At 41.6% G+C, this 18,233-nt stretch overlaps 1 protein-coding gene across 1 annotated transcript; it reads left to right on the forward strand.

Annotated features, from left to right (window-relative positions):
• Nucleotides 1-6,092: 6,092 nt before the first annotated feature.
• On the forward strand, nt 6,093-17,734 carry LOC116504427 (butyrophilin subfamily 1 member A1-like). The gene is made up of 4 exons (XM_032211424.1): nt 6,093-6,194; nt 12,962-13,048; nt 15,328-15,402; nt 17,034-17,734. Exons 1-4 carry the CDS (start codon nt 6,116-6,118, stop codon nt 17,555-17,557), a joined length of 765 nt encoding a protein of 254 aa, XP_032067315.1. The 5' UTR covers nt 6,093-6,115; the 3' UTR covers nt 17,558-17,734.
• The last annotated feature ends 499 nt before the right edge of the window (nt 17,735-18,233 follow it).

Below are 18,233 nucleotides of genomic sequence, written 5' to 3' on the forward strand. Positions count from 1 at the left end.
AGCCTGTCACAACCTGATGTGAGTAATGCATCCTTCCTTGCGACAAATCATTAATCTGGGGTTGCAAGGTTTGTGCAGGAACAAATTGAAATGAAACCCAGACATACTGTGAGGACAGTATGTTTATTTCCAAAAGCAAAGGGGTTTCTCTACAGAGAAAATGGGGCCCAGAGTGGTAATTTTATAGGGGACTGGGATGTTGTAGATGGGGTCACGATGGGTCAGGCACAACTTTATGACTAACAACAAACCTACATTGATTTTTTTTTCATGACAATCTATCCCCAAATGTCTCACTGAACAACATAAATTTTGGGCTCAATTGTGGTCATAAATCAAGGACTATCTGTATTTAGGCTTGATCTGGGAGACTAAGAACCTTCTTTCAAGCCTGGTGCTCTCATCCCCAATGTAACTGGGTTCTTTGCCATTAATTCCTCTCATCTTCCATATAGAATATAGCAAATATAGAAAAACAGAGTTGGAAGGGACCTTGTGATAGAATAGAATAGAATAGAACAGAATAGAACAGAATAGAACAGAGTAACAGTTGGAAGGGACCTTGGAGGTCTTCTAGTCCAACCCTCTGCTTAGGCAGGAAAACTTATATCAGTGATGGTGAACCGTTTTGGCACCGAGTGCCCAAACTGGAACATGCCCAAACTGGAATAGCAATAGCGATAGCAGTTAGACTTACATACCGCTTCATAGGGCTTTCAGCCCTCTCTAAGAGGTTTACAGAGTCAGCATATTGCCTCCACAATCTGGGTCCTCATTTTACCCACCTCGGAAGGATGGAAGGCTGAGTCAACCCTGAGCCGGTGAGATTTGAACCACCGAGCTGCAGAACTAGCAGTCAGCTGAAGTGGCTGCAGTACTGCACCCTAACCACTGCGCCACCTTGGCTCTCAAGAACGTCCGTGCACCGGAGCGCCAGAAACCCAAAGACCAGCTGGCTGGCATATGTAGGCCTGTTTATTGGCCATTTTGGGGGCTGTTTTCAGGCCATTTTTCAGGCCTTTTTTGGCCCTAAAAATGGCCTGAAAATGGCCCTAAAAATGTGCCGTTGGAGCCCTGTGTTGGAGCTTTCACAACTTCCAAAGACAAGTTTAAGTTTAAGTTTAAGTTTTATTTTATTTATATGCCGCCCTATTCCCTAAAAGGGACTCAGGGCGGCGAACAACTTAAACAGGAAGGGGAAACATACAAGTACAAAATAAACATATTAAAATGACCAACAACCACACCTGTCGAGAGGGGAGGGGAGCTCATCAACCCCAGGCCTGCCGACACAGCCAGGTTTTAACGGCTTTTCGGAAAGCAGGGAGAGAGGTGAGGGTCCGAATCTCCGCAGGGAGTTCGTTCCAAAGGGCCGGAGCTGCAACAGAGAAGGCCCTTCCCTGGGTCGTAGCCAGATGGCATTGGCTGGTGGATGGAACCCGGAGGAGGCCAGCCCTGTGCGATTTAATGGGTCTTTGGGAGGTAATTGGCAGCAGGCGGTCTCTCAAGTACCCAGGTCCAATACCATGAAGGGCTTTATAAGTAATAACTAGCACCTTGAAGCGTATCCGGAGACCGATTGGAAGCCAGTGCAGCTCGCGGAGGATAGGTGTAACGTGGGTGTATCGAGGTACACCCACAATCGCTCGCGCTGCCGCATTCTGGACCAGTTGAAGTCTCTGAATGCTCTTCAAGAGCTGCCCCATGTAAAGCGCATTGCAGTAGTCCAGTCTTGAGGTCACGAGGGCGTGAGTGACTGTTGCGAGTGCCTCCCGGTTCAGGTAGGGACGCAACTGGTGCACCAGGCAAACCTGGGCAAATGCCCCCCTGGTCACAGCCGACAAATGATGTTCTAAAGCCAGCTGTAGGTCCAGGAGGACTCCCAAGTTGCGAGCCCTGTCTGAGGGGCGTAAAATTTCACCCCCCAGCCTGAGTGATGGAATACTAACCAAATTTTTGGGAGGGAAACACAACAGCCACTCGGTCTTGTCTGGATTGAGCACAAGCTTGTTAACCCCCATCCAGACCCTGACAGCCTCCAGGCACTGGCACATCACATCGACTGCTTCACTGAGTTGGCACGGGGCGGACAGATACAACTGAGTGTCGTCCGCATATTGATGGTATTTTATCCCGTGCCATCGAATGATCTCACCCAGCCATTCCACTGGTTGATTGTTCTGTCAGGAAATTTCTCCTCAGTTCTATAAGTTGCTTCTCTCCTTGTTTAGTTTCCACCCATTGCTTCTTGTCCTGCCTTCTGCTGCTTTGGAGAATCACTTACCAACCATGTTACTAATTTAAGAACTGCAGTGATTTAACAACTATAAAAATGGTCATAAAATGGCGCAAATGTCACTTAACAAATGTTTCAGTTAGCGACATAATTTGGGGCTCAATTCTGGTTGTAGGTTGAGGACTTACGTATTATGCAGATCTTCCTGTAGATATAACCCTAAGTGACATTTCCCTTTCCTGCTGTCATTTCACATCACTAAATCATATTATTTGGCATGTCTGTTAAAATCCTTAAATAGTTTTTCATATATATTATTAGTGAACCTTATTATTGAACAGACAATAAACATTGTCTGTTTATGTTTGAAGTGTTTTTTCTGCATAAATACAGTGTCATATTACCATGTTTCCCCAAAAATAAAACCTGGTGTCATGTTCTTTTCATCCTCGAAATAAGTACCAGGTCTTTTTTTGGGGGAATGTCTTGCCCACTTACCTTGGGACCATTGAAGCCATGCTTCCTGCCCCCTGGCACTGGGTCATGGGAGGCCTGGCTGTGGCAGTCCTAAGGTAACTGTGGGGCAGCTCCACCCCCACCCCCCACTAGGGGTGAGATTGCTGCTGGCATTACTGCTGGTTCAACTTGCAAATTGTTTTGCATGCGCACACTTCACACACATGTGCATTTGCCCCTAAAATGATCAGTGCATGCACACAACGTTAAAAAGAGGGGTGGGGGAATTACATTTTTGCAATGAAGATTGTTCTACGCATGCGCAGAACCAAAAATCAAGATGGTGCTGCCGGTGGATAGAAGCGGTTCAGGGGCGTGGCAGGCCGAGTTACCACTTACTTGGCCGAACCAGTCTGAACCGGTAGGAACCCACCTCTGCCCCTCCACCCCCGTGCTAGCATGAGTTTTACAAATGTGCCTTGCCCCACCTCATACAACCAGGTGGTGGGCTGGGCTTAACTAGGGATCACTTTAGGGATAGGGTTTATATTATGTGGAGGCATGAAAATAGGGCTAGGGGCTTGTTTTGGGGGTAGGTTTTTTGGGAAAACACAGTATGTTTATGTTAATTAAAAATAATTTGCTTACCATTAATTTCTTTATTTTTCACATTTCTATCCCACCACAACCCAAAGGCTCTTGGCAACTTTACACAGAATATTAGCAACCAAGCAAAACACCCACAGTACAAACTTTCAGAAAAACAACAAGGAAACATAAGAATACAAAGAGTATAATTAGAAGTGGGTGATACTATGGTAGGTTCTTTGAAAGAACTCTGTTTTTAGTAGCTTCTGCGACATCAGCACAGAAGGAGCAAGCCCGACCTCTACTGGTGGCAGCATCAATTTTGCCTGATCCCTGAATATTCAACAAAATTGATTTTGCTTCCCAAAAGCAGCCCCCTCATGCTTCAGCTACCCAAACATCACAAAACTATGGGATAGTAACATTTTCTCTTTTCTCTTCTTTGATCTGATCAATTGTGCCTGGAGCCAGAGTTTTAAATTGTATCCAGAAAGCAATCAGTAGCCAATGCAGGATCCGCATAGTAAGAACTAATACATGTAGCCCTCAGTTTACAACCACAATTGAGTCCAACGTTTATGTTGCTAAGTAAAACATTTGTTAAGCCCATTTTATGACCTTTCTTACCACAGTTTTTAAGCAAATCCGTGCAGTTCTTAAATTAATAATATTAAGTGAATCTGGCTTCCCCATTGATTTGTTTGCCAGATGTAGAATAGAATAGAATAGAATTCTTTATTGGCGAAATGTGATTGGACACACAAGGAATTTGTCTTCTATACATAAGCTCTTGGTGTACATAAAAGATATAAGTGATAAACCATGAACATAGTCATCATAAATACATTCATCGTGAATCATAAGATACAACACTTAGTGATAGTCATAGGATACTATATAAGTAATCAACATAAATCATACTAAGAAACTAAATAAAGCAATATAAATCATAAAAATACAAGCAATAAAGTTATAGTCATAAATAGAAAAAGAAACAGGTAATAGGAATAATAGTAATATGGTCTTAGGAAATAGTTTGACAGTGTTGTGGGAATTAGTTATTTAGCAGAGTGATGGCATGGTGTATGTGTTGGGGGAGAGAGAAACTGTCCTTGTGTCTAGTTGTTCTGGTATGCAATGCCCCAAAAAGAGAGTAGTTTTTAAGGGCAGTCCTGAGAAGAGTATATTACAGTACTCTAGCTGGATGATGATAAGGAGAGATGAGTTAATATATCAAGGTCTTCCTTTGGCCCAGCTACCGGTAGTTACTCTACAAAGTTCATCTTGGTGTGTGTGTGTGTTTGTGATCAGCCTGAGAAGTGCCCCTCTCACTTTCATTCTTAATTCTTCCCTGAACAATCTTCTCACTATCTACTACCATTTACATATACCTTTATGTAACTGCAGTGATCATACGCTATTTTCCTGTTTACTCCTCTCTCTTTTCCGGGGCTAATTTGTTTTTTTGCCAAGAAAAGGAGGATGTTTTTGAAAAGCACTATTTATTGTACAGACTAGTGTTTTCATGATGCACCTGGCTACAGTTTCCATTGTGCTTTCAGAGAAAGGATGGGATTGTAATCTGGAGACTTCCAGATAAGGTTAATGTGAACACTTTGAAAATAACGAAGATGACATTGCAGAATGCTGTGATCAACTTCATCAAGTCTTTTGTTTTTCTTTCCTTCTAAGTTTCTGCTATGGTCAGATCTCATCATATTTAGAGGGAAAGAAATAAAAATGCTGAAGAACCACTCAGAAAAGATACACTGAAAACAAAACAAAAAAGTTGGGCAAAGATACACGGGTGTCTAGAAAAGATGACAGGGAAACATGTAGATTTTAAACCTGAACTGTTTTTATTAGGTATAACATCAGAAAAAAATAGAAAAGTATGCATTTAATATTACATATTCTAACAGCAGTGAGGATTATATTCACACAACATTGGAAAAATGAAGAAACACTGCGAGATGAAGATATAATTAAGAAGATACTAGACTATGCGGAAATGGATAGATGGTCACTGAAAATTAAGCAGAAAGAAGAATACTATCAAACATGGAATTTATTTTACCAGTGGTTGGGGAAAAAAGGGGTGGAAATTAAGAATATAATCAGTATTATTAAGCAAATTAAATATCCAGACAACATAATGTTTATTAAGCACTAAGAAATGTAATTAATAAAAAAAATCAATAAAATTTTAATAAAGAGAAAAAGAAAAGATATTGATCCTAAGCACAAGGTGAGGATCTTAAGACAACCAGATAATATCTCCAGTGCAGACCATCTGAAACTTTGAGCCAGTACTTTCTTCAAATGAATACGTTTTGGAATACTACAGTTATAATTTCCATGGAACTATGAGAAACCATGGAGAGCCATCTAAATTAACTCTCTGTTTGACAGAAAAACACATGACTGAATGCAACATCTTCCTTCAGTTATTGCCTAGGCCGTTGGTTTTATTCCTAAACTGTTTTTACTATCGGCCTTTTCTTCATTAAAGACATAGCAATAGCAATGACAATAGCACTTAGACTTATATACCACTTCACAGTGCTTTACAGCCCTCTCTAAGTGGTTTACAGAGTCAGCATATTGTCCCCCAACAATCTGGGTCTTCATCATTCGCCAGTTAAGAAGAAGGTAGGACCAATTTAAAATTCTTTGCCAGATGGCACTGAAACTTTGGTTTTAGCAGGGAAGGATAAGCACCCACTCATTTGGGGGCAGTTCCACTGAAGAGGAACTAAAAACTAGTGTTTCAGTTTAACGTTCAGGAAGTATCTCATTTGTTTGGCTTGCTTCCTGTGCATTGCTTAGATTGCAATGGAAGATGCAGAGGGTTACATGGTAATAGAACCTTCCAGACATACCTACATGGACGCTTTATCCAAGAAGATGGAAGGTAATGATTGAAGTTTCTGATGGCTTTCGTTTGCTATTTAATGATAGTGCTGGTTATAGATCTTAATAAAGAGAGCTCACTTGGGATGAAGAGTTACAGAAGCCTTTTCAATTTATTTAATTTCCTTCTGGGTATGTTGTGATTACAGTATGACTCTGGAATGTGGACAGGGTGGATTAGAGTTTGAATAAAATTATGAAAATGCAAATTCATGATGCTCATCTTATGCTAATTCTGTAAGCAGCACTAAATTATACAAGCAATGTAATGAAGCAGATTGGTGACTGGAGTTACATGGTAGGGCTGTGGATCAGTTTATCAAATAGTCTGAAGCTTACATTAGACTACCATGGAGTGAAGCCTTAATCACAATCCATAATTGTGGTTTGTTAATGTTTATCTTATCTTAGCCATAGTCTGGTATGTTATCGGATCCCAGGTTAATGGCTAGGAAATGATTACGCTGCTCTTAGTCTTCTAGAATTCAGAAATTTAAAACATGGTTGAGTGTTATTAAATGAAGATGTGCTTAGTCTGATGTATTCACTTTATTGATAGAATATCATTCACCTTGAGAGACCGCCTACTGCCAATTACCTCCACCCGACCAATTAGATCCCATAGATTAGGCCTCCTCCGAGTTGCATCTGCCGGTCAATGTCGACTGGCAACCACGCGGAGGAGAGCCTTCTCGGTGGCAGCTCCGACCCTATGGAACGATCTCCCCGTGGAGATTCGTACCCTCACCACCCTCCAGACCTTCCGCACAGCCCTTAAAATCTGGCTATCCCGTCAGGCCAGGGGTTAAAGACCGTAACCCACCCGAATTGTATGAATGTTGTGCTTTTAATAATGTACTGTCTTATGTGTTAATTTGTTTGTTTTCCCCTCCTTTCGAATTGTAAGCCGCCCTGAGTCCCCCCAGGGAAAAGGGCGGCATATAAATAAACTACTCAATACTCAATACTCAATACCTTTTCAGGTAGATTTAAAATTAGGTCATTTCAAATCTTTCCAGAACTTGCAGAATTGCCAAAAATCATTCCAACTTAAGCTTTTTTTTGGTGAAATGAAAGGCAGTCAAAGTCAGTTACCTCTTCCTATGCTAGATTTAGTTTAGGGTTTCCCACATGTTACCTTCTGACAAAAAATACTTTGCAATACATCTTCGCCTTGCAAACTAAACCCACAAACCATAGTTTACAAACTACCTTGGCTGCCAACAAGAAGCCACATGATCTCTTAGTGTGCTAAGTACAGGTAGTCTTCAACTTACAACCACAACTGAGCCCAAAATTTCTGTTGTTAAGTGAGTTTTGTCCCATTGTATGACCTCTCTGGCCTGAACTGTTAAGTGAATCACTGCAGTTGATGTTAGTTGTTAAGTGAATCTGGCTTCCCCCATTGACTTTGCTTATCAGAAGGTTGCAAAAGGGGATCACATGAACTTGTGACACAGCAATGGTCACAAATATGAACCAGCTGCCAAGCATCTGAATTTTGATCACTTGATAATGGGGATGTTGGAAAGGCCATAACTGAGAAAAATGGTCAAAAGTCACTTTTTTCAGTGCCATTGTATCAATAGCCCTTAGAATTATATACTGCTTCACAGTGCTTTTACACTGTCTAAGTGGTTTTACAGAGTCAGCCTATTGCCCCCAACAATTGGGGTCCTCATTTTACCCACCTCAGAAGGATGGAAGGCTGAGTCAACCTTGAGCCTGGTAATACCCGAACTGCCAAACTGCAGAAGTAGCCTGCAGTACTGCATTCTGTTCTAGATGTTTGGACTCTAGAAAGAATGCAAAGAAAAGCAACAAAGATGGTTAGGGGATTGGAGGCTAAAACATATGATGAAGGTTGCTGGAACTAGGTATGTCTAGTTTAATGAAAAGAAAAACTAGGGGAGACATGATAGCAGTGTTCCAATGTTTCAGGGATTTCCACAAAGAGGAAGTCAAGCTATTCTCCAAAGCACCTGAGGGTAGAACAAGAAGCAATGGGTGGAAACTAATGAAGGAGAGGAGCAACTTATAGAACTGAGGAGAAATTTCATGACAGTTAGAACAATCAACCAGTGGAACGGCTTGTCTTTGGTAGCTGTGAAAGCTCCAACACAGGGCTCCAACAGGACATTTTTAGGGCCATTTTCAAGCCATTTTTCAGGCCAAAAAAGGCCTGAAAAACAGCCTGAAAACAGCCCCCCAAATGGTCAAAAATGGCCAATAAACAGGCCTACACGTGCCAGCCAGCTGGTCAAGCTATTCTCCAAAACACCTGATTGTAGGACAAGAAGCATTGGGTGGAAAGTAATAAAGGAGTAAAGAGGTAATAAAGGAGAGAAGCAACTTAGAACTAAGAAGAAACTATCTTCTTAAAACTATCAGTGGAATAAGTTGCCTCCAGAAGTGGTAAATGCTCCAACACTGGAAGTTTTTAAGAAGAGATTAGATAACCATTTGTTTGAAGTGGTGTAGGGTTTCCTGCATGAGCAGGTGGTTCCAAGAAGACCTCCAAGGTCCCTTCCAACTCTGTTTTTCTATTCTATTCTAACCACTGCACCACCATGGGTCTTTGAACAGTCACTAAACAAACTATTGTTAAATTGAGCACTACCTGTACAGAAGTACAGAATGCAGGTACAGTCCCTTAATTACTCTGTACTCAGAATAATCACCCTTCTATTTTTAGGGTTTATATATATTGTGTGTTATAACCATAACAAACCACAAAGCACATAATATTGTGGCTTATTGTTTTATTAACTGCGAATATTCTGGGAAGGTAGCCGTTGTGGTTTGTAAACGATGACTTATAGTTTACTGCTACAGCACTGTGTTTCACAACGTTGGCAACTTTAAAACATGTAGAGTCCGGTTCCCAGAATTTACCACCTCAAAGTTGCCTCCGTTAAGAAATACTGCTGTAGCATGTTATTCTGTGTCTCCATTTAAGCTGCCACCCCAAAATGGACGGGGAAATTTTTTATGTATATTTTGGTTGTGTTATATTGTTCCACTGTTTTTAGGTAATCCACATTGTTATTTTTGAACTTCTTCATAATATCCTTCACTACAAGGTTCAAAGCAAATTTGGCTCTTGCTGATATTCCGGTCCTCCTTGCTCATGAGAGAGATTACTACGACAATTTATTGGAGTGAGGGGTGGGAAAGAGTGGGAAACTTTTTTTTAAAAAAACCGCAAACTTTCAAAATGGTGAATAAAATAAAGTAAATAAAATAAATAAATAGAGGTGAATAAAATAAAAGCAAGACAAGATACCTGAGGGTAGGACAAGAAGCAATGGGTGGAAACTAATCAAGGAGAGAAACAACTTGGAAACGAAGGAGAATCTTCCTGACAGTTAGAACAATACAATGCAATACAATAGCAGAGTTGGAAGTGACCTTAGAGGTCTTCTAGTCCAACCCCCTGCCTACGCAGGAAACCCTATACCGTTTCAGACAAATGGCAATCCAACATCTTCTTAAAGACTTCCAGTGTTGGGGCATTCACAACTTCTGGAGGCAAGCTGTTCCACCGATTAATTGTTCTAACTGTCAGGAAATTTCTCCTCAGTTCTAAGTTGCTTCTCTCCTTGATTAGTTTCCACCCATTGCTTCTTGTTCTACACTCAGGTGCCTTGGAGAATAGTTTGACTCCCTCTTCTTTGCGGCAACCCTTGAGATGAACAATGAATGTCTATTTTAACATCTATGTCTATTTTAATGAAAAGGACTAGAGGTAGGTAACATGATAGCAGTGTTCCCATATCTCAGGGGCTTCCACAAAGAAGAAAGGATCAGGCTATTCTCCTAAGTACCTGAGGGCAGGAGAAGAAACAATGGATGGAAACTAATCAAGGAGAGAAGCAACCCAGAAATAAGGAGAAATTTCCTGACAGTTAGAACAATTAATCAGTGGAACAATTTGCCTTCAGAAGTTGTGAATTGTCCAACATTTTTAATATGTTGGATAACCATTTGCCTAAAGTGGTGTAGGGTTTCCCGCCTAAGCAGGGGCTTGGACTAAAAGACCTCCAAGGTCCCTTCCAACTCTGTTATTTTATTTTATTTTATTTTATTCTATTTTATTCTATTCTATTCTATTCTATTCTAAGAAACAATGAGAGGAAACTAAACAAGGAGAGAAACAATCTAGAACTAGGGATAATTTTCCTCACAGTGAGAACGGTTAATTAGTAGAAGGACTTGCCTCCAGAAATTGTGGGTGCTTCAACACTAGAGGTTTTTAAGAAGAGACTGGACAACCACTGGTCTGGAAAGGCATAGGTTCTCCTGCTTGAGCAGGGGGTTGGACTAGAAAGCCTCCAGGGTCCCTTCCAGCTGTTTTTTCTGTACTGTTCTGAATAAATAGCTCAGAGATAGCAGCAGCAAACCAGAAAGGGTATAGTTGTGAATTATGTGGGCAAGGAGGAATTGGATGGAGGCAAAGGAGTGGCCAGGAAAGAGCAGGATCTGATGAAAGAATGTCAGACTGTTGGAGCACAAGTTCTATGCCTCTTGTATTTGCAGAGTTTGTGGTGAAATGACACAGTGCTCTCTTTGTCTTTTTGACAAAAAATGCCAAAATAGACACTCAGAACTATGTCAAAGGTTTGAGAAAAGTGTCTTCATAGCTGCATCCTCTTCTTGCCTAACTTTCCAGGAAGAAACGTATCCAGTTACACAATGTTAAGAGTTTGGAAGTTTGGAAGTTTATTGACATTTGTATGCCGCCCACTCCCTAGGGACTCTGGGCGGCTTACAGACAAACAAGGGAATATATAAAATTAAAATAGAAATACAACAATTTAAAATACCACAACATACATACTACTTAAAATGGGGCTGGATGCCAATTCAACGGCCCCAGGCCTGCCGGAACAGCCGGGTCTTCGTGGCCTTACGGAAGGCCGGAAGAGTAGTGAGGGGCCGGATCTCAACGGGGAGATCATTCCATAAGGCCGGGGCAGGAACAGAGAAGGCCCTCCCCCGAGGGGTCGCCAGCCGAGAGAAACTTGAAAGTCTGCCAAACCCGAAATGATTTTGTCAAAACAATTTCTTCATTGAGTAATCAATTTAGGTTCCTTTCCTTCCTTTATAGGAGATGTTTCTGCTTTTTAAAGCTAAGTTTCAAGGAGATGAATACTTTTCTTTAATTTATTCTCATATATATATATATATATATATATATATATATATATATATATATATATATATATATATATATATGTATATATATATATATATATATATATATATATGTATATATATATATATATATATATATATATATATATATATATATATATATTGCCCCCCCCCAGCCCTCAAGAGCACTCTATAAGCCTCCTAAAGGCTATGCATGCCATTTTTTGACAAAAATGGGCCCATTTTCATGAAAAACAGACTGTTTACTGCATTCCCCAGGAGCAGTCTACAAGCCTTCTAAAGGCTATTCATGCCCTTTTAAAAAAAAGACCTCTTTTTGAGAAAAACGAGACGTTTTTAGGTCTGCAGAGCACAAAAACTTTTTTTAAAAATTTGCCTCTCCAAAATCTTATACTCCAGAGCGTCTTATACTCCGAAAAATACAGTAGGTTCAGTAAATTAGATTTCCATAGGAGGATTTCTACCTGATGGCTTCCTTGGGGATTGAATGGAAGGCAAGGAAGCTGCAGAAAATACTTAGAGAGGTGATGGTACCAGGGAAGACAGCACTCTGCAGGCTTCAGCAGGGCTGGGGCAAGGCAAAAACAGGGACATAACACTGCTGAAGCCTGCTGGGGGCTGAGAGAAGGCAAACACTTTTTTTTCTTACTTACCTCTTTGAAATATTGGTGGATCTTATACACCGGTGCGTCTTATAGTCCGAAAAATACAGTACTTAAATTTGTATGTTTTCAAACTGCTAGGTTGGCAGGAGGTGGAGCAAGGACGGGAGCTCACCCCATCATGTGGCACTCGGGTCTTGAACCTGGGCTGCCGGCTTTCCAACTGACAAGCCCAGCATCTTAAGTGCTCAACCACCACACTGCCTCATCAAAATGAATAACAGATTGAACAAATAGAGATGTTTTCCCCTCCCCCCCCAACAGCAATATTTCCAATTGTTATATTAATTCTTAAATAAGCATCGTACTTTTACATAGTAGCAAAACCACAACATAATGTTTTGGGCTTGTGACAGGGATAGAAATATATAGTGCAGATCATAAGCTTCAGGCATTCAGTCTTTAACAAAACAATTGGGGTCAGTTACAGTAGTGTCTGTATGCACCCAGAGTGGTACAATGGATAGAATTGGCTGGCAGGCAGGAACTGTGAAGATAAGTGCCAACCACCAACATTACTCAATTAGAGAATATTTTCACCAATATAGCCACAATCGCCAGGTGTCTCCTAACTCTTTGTGTGCACAACCTTAACCTATTTTAATAAACTGCAAAGAGATTAGGCAAGAGCCATTGTTCCTTGGCTTTCACTTAGCACCATGAGGGCGAACCTATGGCACGCATGCCACAGGTGATACGCGGAGCCATATTTGCTGGCAGGCGAGCTGTTGGCTCTGGCGCACATGCATGCTCCATGCAGCTGATTTCCAGCCTTCCAGAGGGCCAGGGGAGGGCATTTTCACCCTCCCCAGGCTTCAGGAAAGAACGGTGAGAACATGGTGACTGGGAGATTTTATGACTGTTTTTCATTCTTTGTAACCTTGCAAATCTTTGGCAGAAAGTCCATAACGAAAGGTTAATTTCACAGGTCCTTCGAAATGCTGCCGAATCACACTCTGGATCATACTGGGAGTTAGCATTGCTTTGAATGTGGCCCTAATAGTTCTTCTGATAGGTAAGTATCTGAGGTCAAGAGGGGAATGAGTTACGGAGATGGATTTCAACTGGGGAGATAAAAGTTCAAATCTCGGCTAAGCCCTAGAGACCAGCCCCTCTCTTTCCACCAAATCCACTTCCCAGAGTTGGCATTGTGCAGAGGTGGGTTCCTACCAGTTCGCACCTATTCGGTAGAACCGGTTCATCAAATCTACCAGACCGGTTAGAAGAGGTTCCACCAGTGGACCCGGAAAGCAGGCCACACCTACAGAAGAGGTTCCCAAATTTTTTGAAACCCACCACTGGCATTGTGGGAATAAAATCTGGGGAAACCTCATGTGGGCCTCATTAGCTCCAAAACTGTTCCTGATCCAATCCCTTAGTCCAATGATGGCTAACCCTTTTCTCCTTGCATGCTGAAATTGCACGTACATGCCCACACTCATAATGCAATGCACCCTGCCCCCGTGCATGCACACGACCCCCCCTGCACTCCCCCTGCGCATGCACGTGGCCCCTCTCTGCTTTCCCCACACATGCGTGTAACCTCCACCACCCCAGCACCCATTTTGGGCCTAGCAGGCCTCCCTGAAGCCTCTTGAAACCAAAAAAGGGTGAGGGGGGAACACCGCCTCCCATGGTCCCCCACGCCCGCATGCATAATTGTGTGATCTCCGCCCCCCAATGCATGCTGGCACAACACCCCCCCCACACACACACACATGTGTGTGTGTCTCCCGCAGGCACAGCAGACACCTGAAAATCAGATGGATGGCAGGAGGGGCGCACGCATGCATGGTGGAACTGAGCTGGGAGACAGCTTGTGTGCCGGCAGAGAGGACTCCATGTACCACCTGTGGCACGTGTGCCATAGGTTCGCCATCATGGCCGTAGTTCTTTAGTTTCTCAAAAGACGATAGTTGAAGCTTTGACCATTAATGATTGACCATCAACGATGCTTCATAGAAAGTTACCACTTTCCCTGCTCATATCTTTTTATTAAGTTCCTATAGCCAGGAAGATTGTATTTCCTTGAAGGTTTGGAGGAAACCAATCATTGGCCCTTTAAGGTAGGATGTTAAACTGATTCCACTAGTTGGCATTTCCCTCATAGTATCTTGCTGTTTTCGACAAAAGCAGTGTTGTGTAACTGTGCCTTGAGCTCCACCTCTTTTACACAAACTGCTGATGACACTGCTGATGACACACTGTCTGTACAAAGTGGACAGCATTTACGTACAATGTAATGGCACAATGTTGTTTGTTGGGAGTATACTAGTGTTGGATAGGTAATATATATCTATATACAATAACAAATGGTTGTTGTTGTTTTAAATGAGTGGACGTACTTATCAAGTGTAATTAACTTTACTATAAGAAGGAGTCAAGAGAGCTCACTCTCTCTGCTTTTCCTATGCTTGATGACTTGAATGTGAACTGCAACCGTAAGCTATTGTTTGTTCTTTGAAGTGTATTTGGACTAATAACTACTATCACTGCTTATGAAGCAATTATCAGTAGTAAAGCTACTTGTTTTTACTAGCAGTGTCTGAAACTCTATTCATGTGTTTTTCTACTAGCAACATTCTTTCTCTCTAGCTGTACATTCCGCTGCACTACTTTCTATCTCCCAACGAGATACCCCTAACATTGTTTTTTATTAATATCTCTCCCTCTTCCCCTTCCCTTCTGATACCACTGGTTGATTCCCACTAGGTAGCTACCACTTTCCCTGCTCATATCTTTTCATTAAGTTCCTATAGCCAGGAAGATTGTATTTCCTTGAAGGTTTGGGGGAAACCAATCATTGGCCCTTTAAGGTAGAGCAGAACAGAAAACCGAAAATTTGGAATCCTAACATTACTTTTATTATATGATTACAGTAACAGAACCCTGCAAAACTGAATGTGCTTTCTCCCTTTCCTCCCTTTATTTTCATAAGAAATAGGAAGGGTCCTTCCTGTCTGAGATGTTTTCTCAAATTGCATTTATGCCTGGGATTTAGATTTCTTTATCTGACCATTCCTTACTAATATTCCCCTCTGTTTATTAGCTACCAAGTCTGGGCTGCAATTGATTTTTTTTTTTTACTTTTTCAATTACCTTTATTGGCATCGATTTCAGATTTATAAAATCCTTTTTTATGATTGGGCATTTTTGGTAATCTTGCAAACCAAACTTCTGTTCTGTATTTTCCTTTTATATGCAAATGGAATGATTTATGCTCTACTTCTGAACCGAAATAACAATTGCATGTATAGCATTTCCTATCGAATAACCTGAGCTTTTTTAAAAAAGTATTTCAGGCAAAAAGTGTTTTGAACCCATCAACTTCAACCAATGCATGCGAATTGATCCCAGGTAGTGCAACAGGTAATTTTAAATTATTTATTTGGGGGGGGAGTTAATTTTTGGAAATCAGGATTTACAATACTGAGAACCAAAGCAAATCAATCAAAGTTGTTCATAATATAGAACAAGGGGGTCACACTCATGGCCCAAGGGTCGTAATCCGTCCCATAGGATGCTTATATCTGACCTGCGGGGCTGCCCTGGAAACAGCAAAGGACTGGCCTGAAGTGCCTCTGCCAGCAAAAACAGAGCTCAAAAGGGCGGATTGCGGCCATCATGAGCTCTGTTTTCGCTGACAGAGGGTTGCAGTCGTAGCTGAAAATGGAGCTCGGGAGCCTTTTTTCGCTGCTGAGTGCTCAAGGTCCCCACAGGCGCCTCGACATGAGTAATGTTGAGCTGTCCATGCCCACCCTGTCCATGCCCACACTGTCCCCCCCAAAGTCAAACACAACCCTGATGTGGTATCAAACCCATTTTGACACCGCTGATATAGAACTGGTCCAGATCTCTCTGAATGCCCTGGGAAAGACAATTGCAGCAACTTATCCTTTACAATACTGTAGTAAAAAACTGTAGTAACACGACACATTACACATTATTTTACTCAGCTACCCTAATTTTTAATTTTACACAATGCACGCCAATCCAAACATTCACATTGGGGTATCATGCAGAGGTTCTGTGAACTCTGAGATATCATGATCCCAAGAATGATAAATGGATTTGTGACATGCCCTTGTCCCCATAAATACAATGATTTCCTTGGGATTATTAGAGCTGGACAAGAAATAAACCTTTCTAATACCATAGATCATAATTTAATCTGTACATACAATAAAACAGTCTTAGAATTTTAACAGTTATTTTTGTTTGCTTAACATTCCTAAGATCATTTTCTGTCAAATACTCATTGAGACTGTTTTGCTTTTTTAATAAACTCACTTAAAAAAGCAAAATATAAATCATTTTCATCAAATACTTTCAAATCTTGGATTTATTTTTATGAACACTATTTGTAGCTTTTCTCTTAGAAGCCAATAAAACCTGACACTTGCATTATTTAAATGTAAATAATGCAACAAGACTTGAACATGTAGGGGAAGGATATCCAGGAATGTCCAATGCCCATTATAATTGAAATTGCATTTATCTGCATGAAATTGCATCATTTGTGGAAATTGATATAATTTACATCAATGACAGATGATGCACTCCCCCCCCCTCAAAATTAACTGGCTCAACAGCTATGAAAACAATAAACTTTTTGAGCAATAGCAATAGCACTTTGACTTATATACCACTTTACAGTGCTTTACAACTCTCTCTAAGCGGTTTACAGAATCAGCATATTGCCCCCAACAATCCTCATTTTGCCCACCTCAGAAGGCTGGAAGGCTGAGTCAAACTTGAGCCTGGTGGGTTTTGAACAGCCAAATTGCAGGCAGCCAGCAGTCAGCAGAAGTAGTCTGCAGTACTGCCCTCTAACCACTGCGCCACCAAGCAGTTGGAGAGCCCGCCCAAATATTGTCTGCAGCCTCCAGAGTCTGCTGAAAAGAGAGCTGAAGAACCGAGATTGTATCATGCAGATTTTGAAAGGAAAAATGTACCGAAGGACTGCAAATAAGTTTCGCCATTTTGCTTTTATCTTGTAGATTCTGTGACCTTTGACCCAGACACTGCTCATCGCCGCCTTATCATTTCCAGCAATCGGAAAACTGCGTCATGGGGAGCGGAAGAACGACCACTTCCAGATAGCGATAAAAGATTTGACAGACGGGTGTGGGTTCTGGGCCAGAATGCGTTTCAGTCAGGAAAACACTGTTGGGAGGTAGAAATAAAACACAATGGAGAATGGGGTGTGGGAGTTGCCAGGGGGTCAGTGAAGAGAAAAGGATTGACTGCTTTTAGCCCCCAAGAAGGCATCTGGGCCATTGGAGCATATGGGGGGAGAGAAAATTACATAGCTTTTACTGAACCACAACACACCAGACTTCCTTTTGGAAAGAAGCCCTGGAGGATTCGTGTGTTTGTGGATTACATCTATCAACAGGTAGAATTTTTCAACATAGAAACGAAAGCTACCATGTTCTTCTTCCCAAACGCATCCTTCTCGGGAGAAAGAATCTACCCCTGGTTCCGGGTTTGGGATGGAACTGAGCTGGCCCTTCATCCCTAATGCCCAGCCCTTCATGGAAAAGGGAGCTCCTTCTCGAGCAACCCTGCTGGCTGGGCACGGTGGGCGAGCTGTGTGGTCTCACACATTTGGAAGGTGGCCCTGTAGGATGCACTACTTGGGATTGTGAACAGGAGAACGGAGCTGTAAAGCAGGTTAATGGGGTGTGAAGGGAATGGGGATTTTGCAGTATCCTTCCCCTACCACATCCATAAAGCCACACCACACCCACAAAGCCATGCCCAGAGAACCAGTAGTAAAAAAAAATTGAATCCCACCACTGGCCCTGCCCCTCTATGGTCCATGATAATCACACAGGTTGGTTGTGGCGAAAACGGTGGTTGAAATCTCACGATATTTTGGCAGAATTGTTCAAGATTTCAGTAGAGCATAAATATTTTATGTTCCCATGAGATCCGTGCAATAGTGGGTATTACACTACCAACTTGCTTATGTAACAATTTGTGAGAAGGTTAAAGTTTGCATAAAGAAAAAGGGTTAGAAATTGCCAACTATTCAATTTTCAGCACCTTGAGTAGTCAAGATAGAATTCCATCTTTGAATCTTAAGTGTTGTTTGAAGATTCCTAATGCTATGAGCCACGTCTAATCTTTCTTAAAGTTGGGCAGATATGTATTTGAAGTACATTTTACCTACGCCAAAATGAAATAAACCATAT

The sequence above is a fragment of the Thamnophis elegans genome, chromosome 2 (assembly GCF_009769535.1).
Source record: "Thamnophis elegans isolate rThaEle1 chromosome 2, rThaEle1.pri, whole genome shotgun sequence".
Taxonomy (NCBI): domain Eukaryota; kingdom Metazoa; phylum Chordata; class Lepidosauria; order Squamata; family Colubridae; genus Thamnophis; species Thamnophis elegans.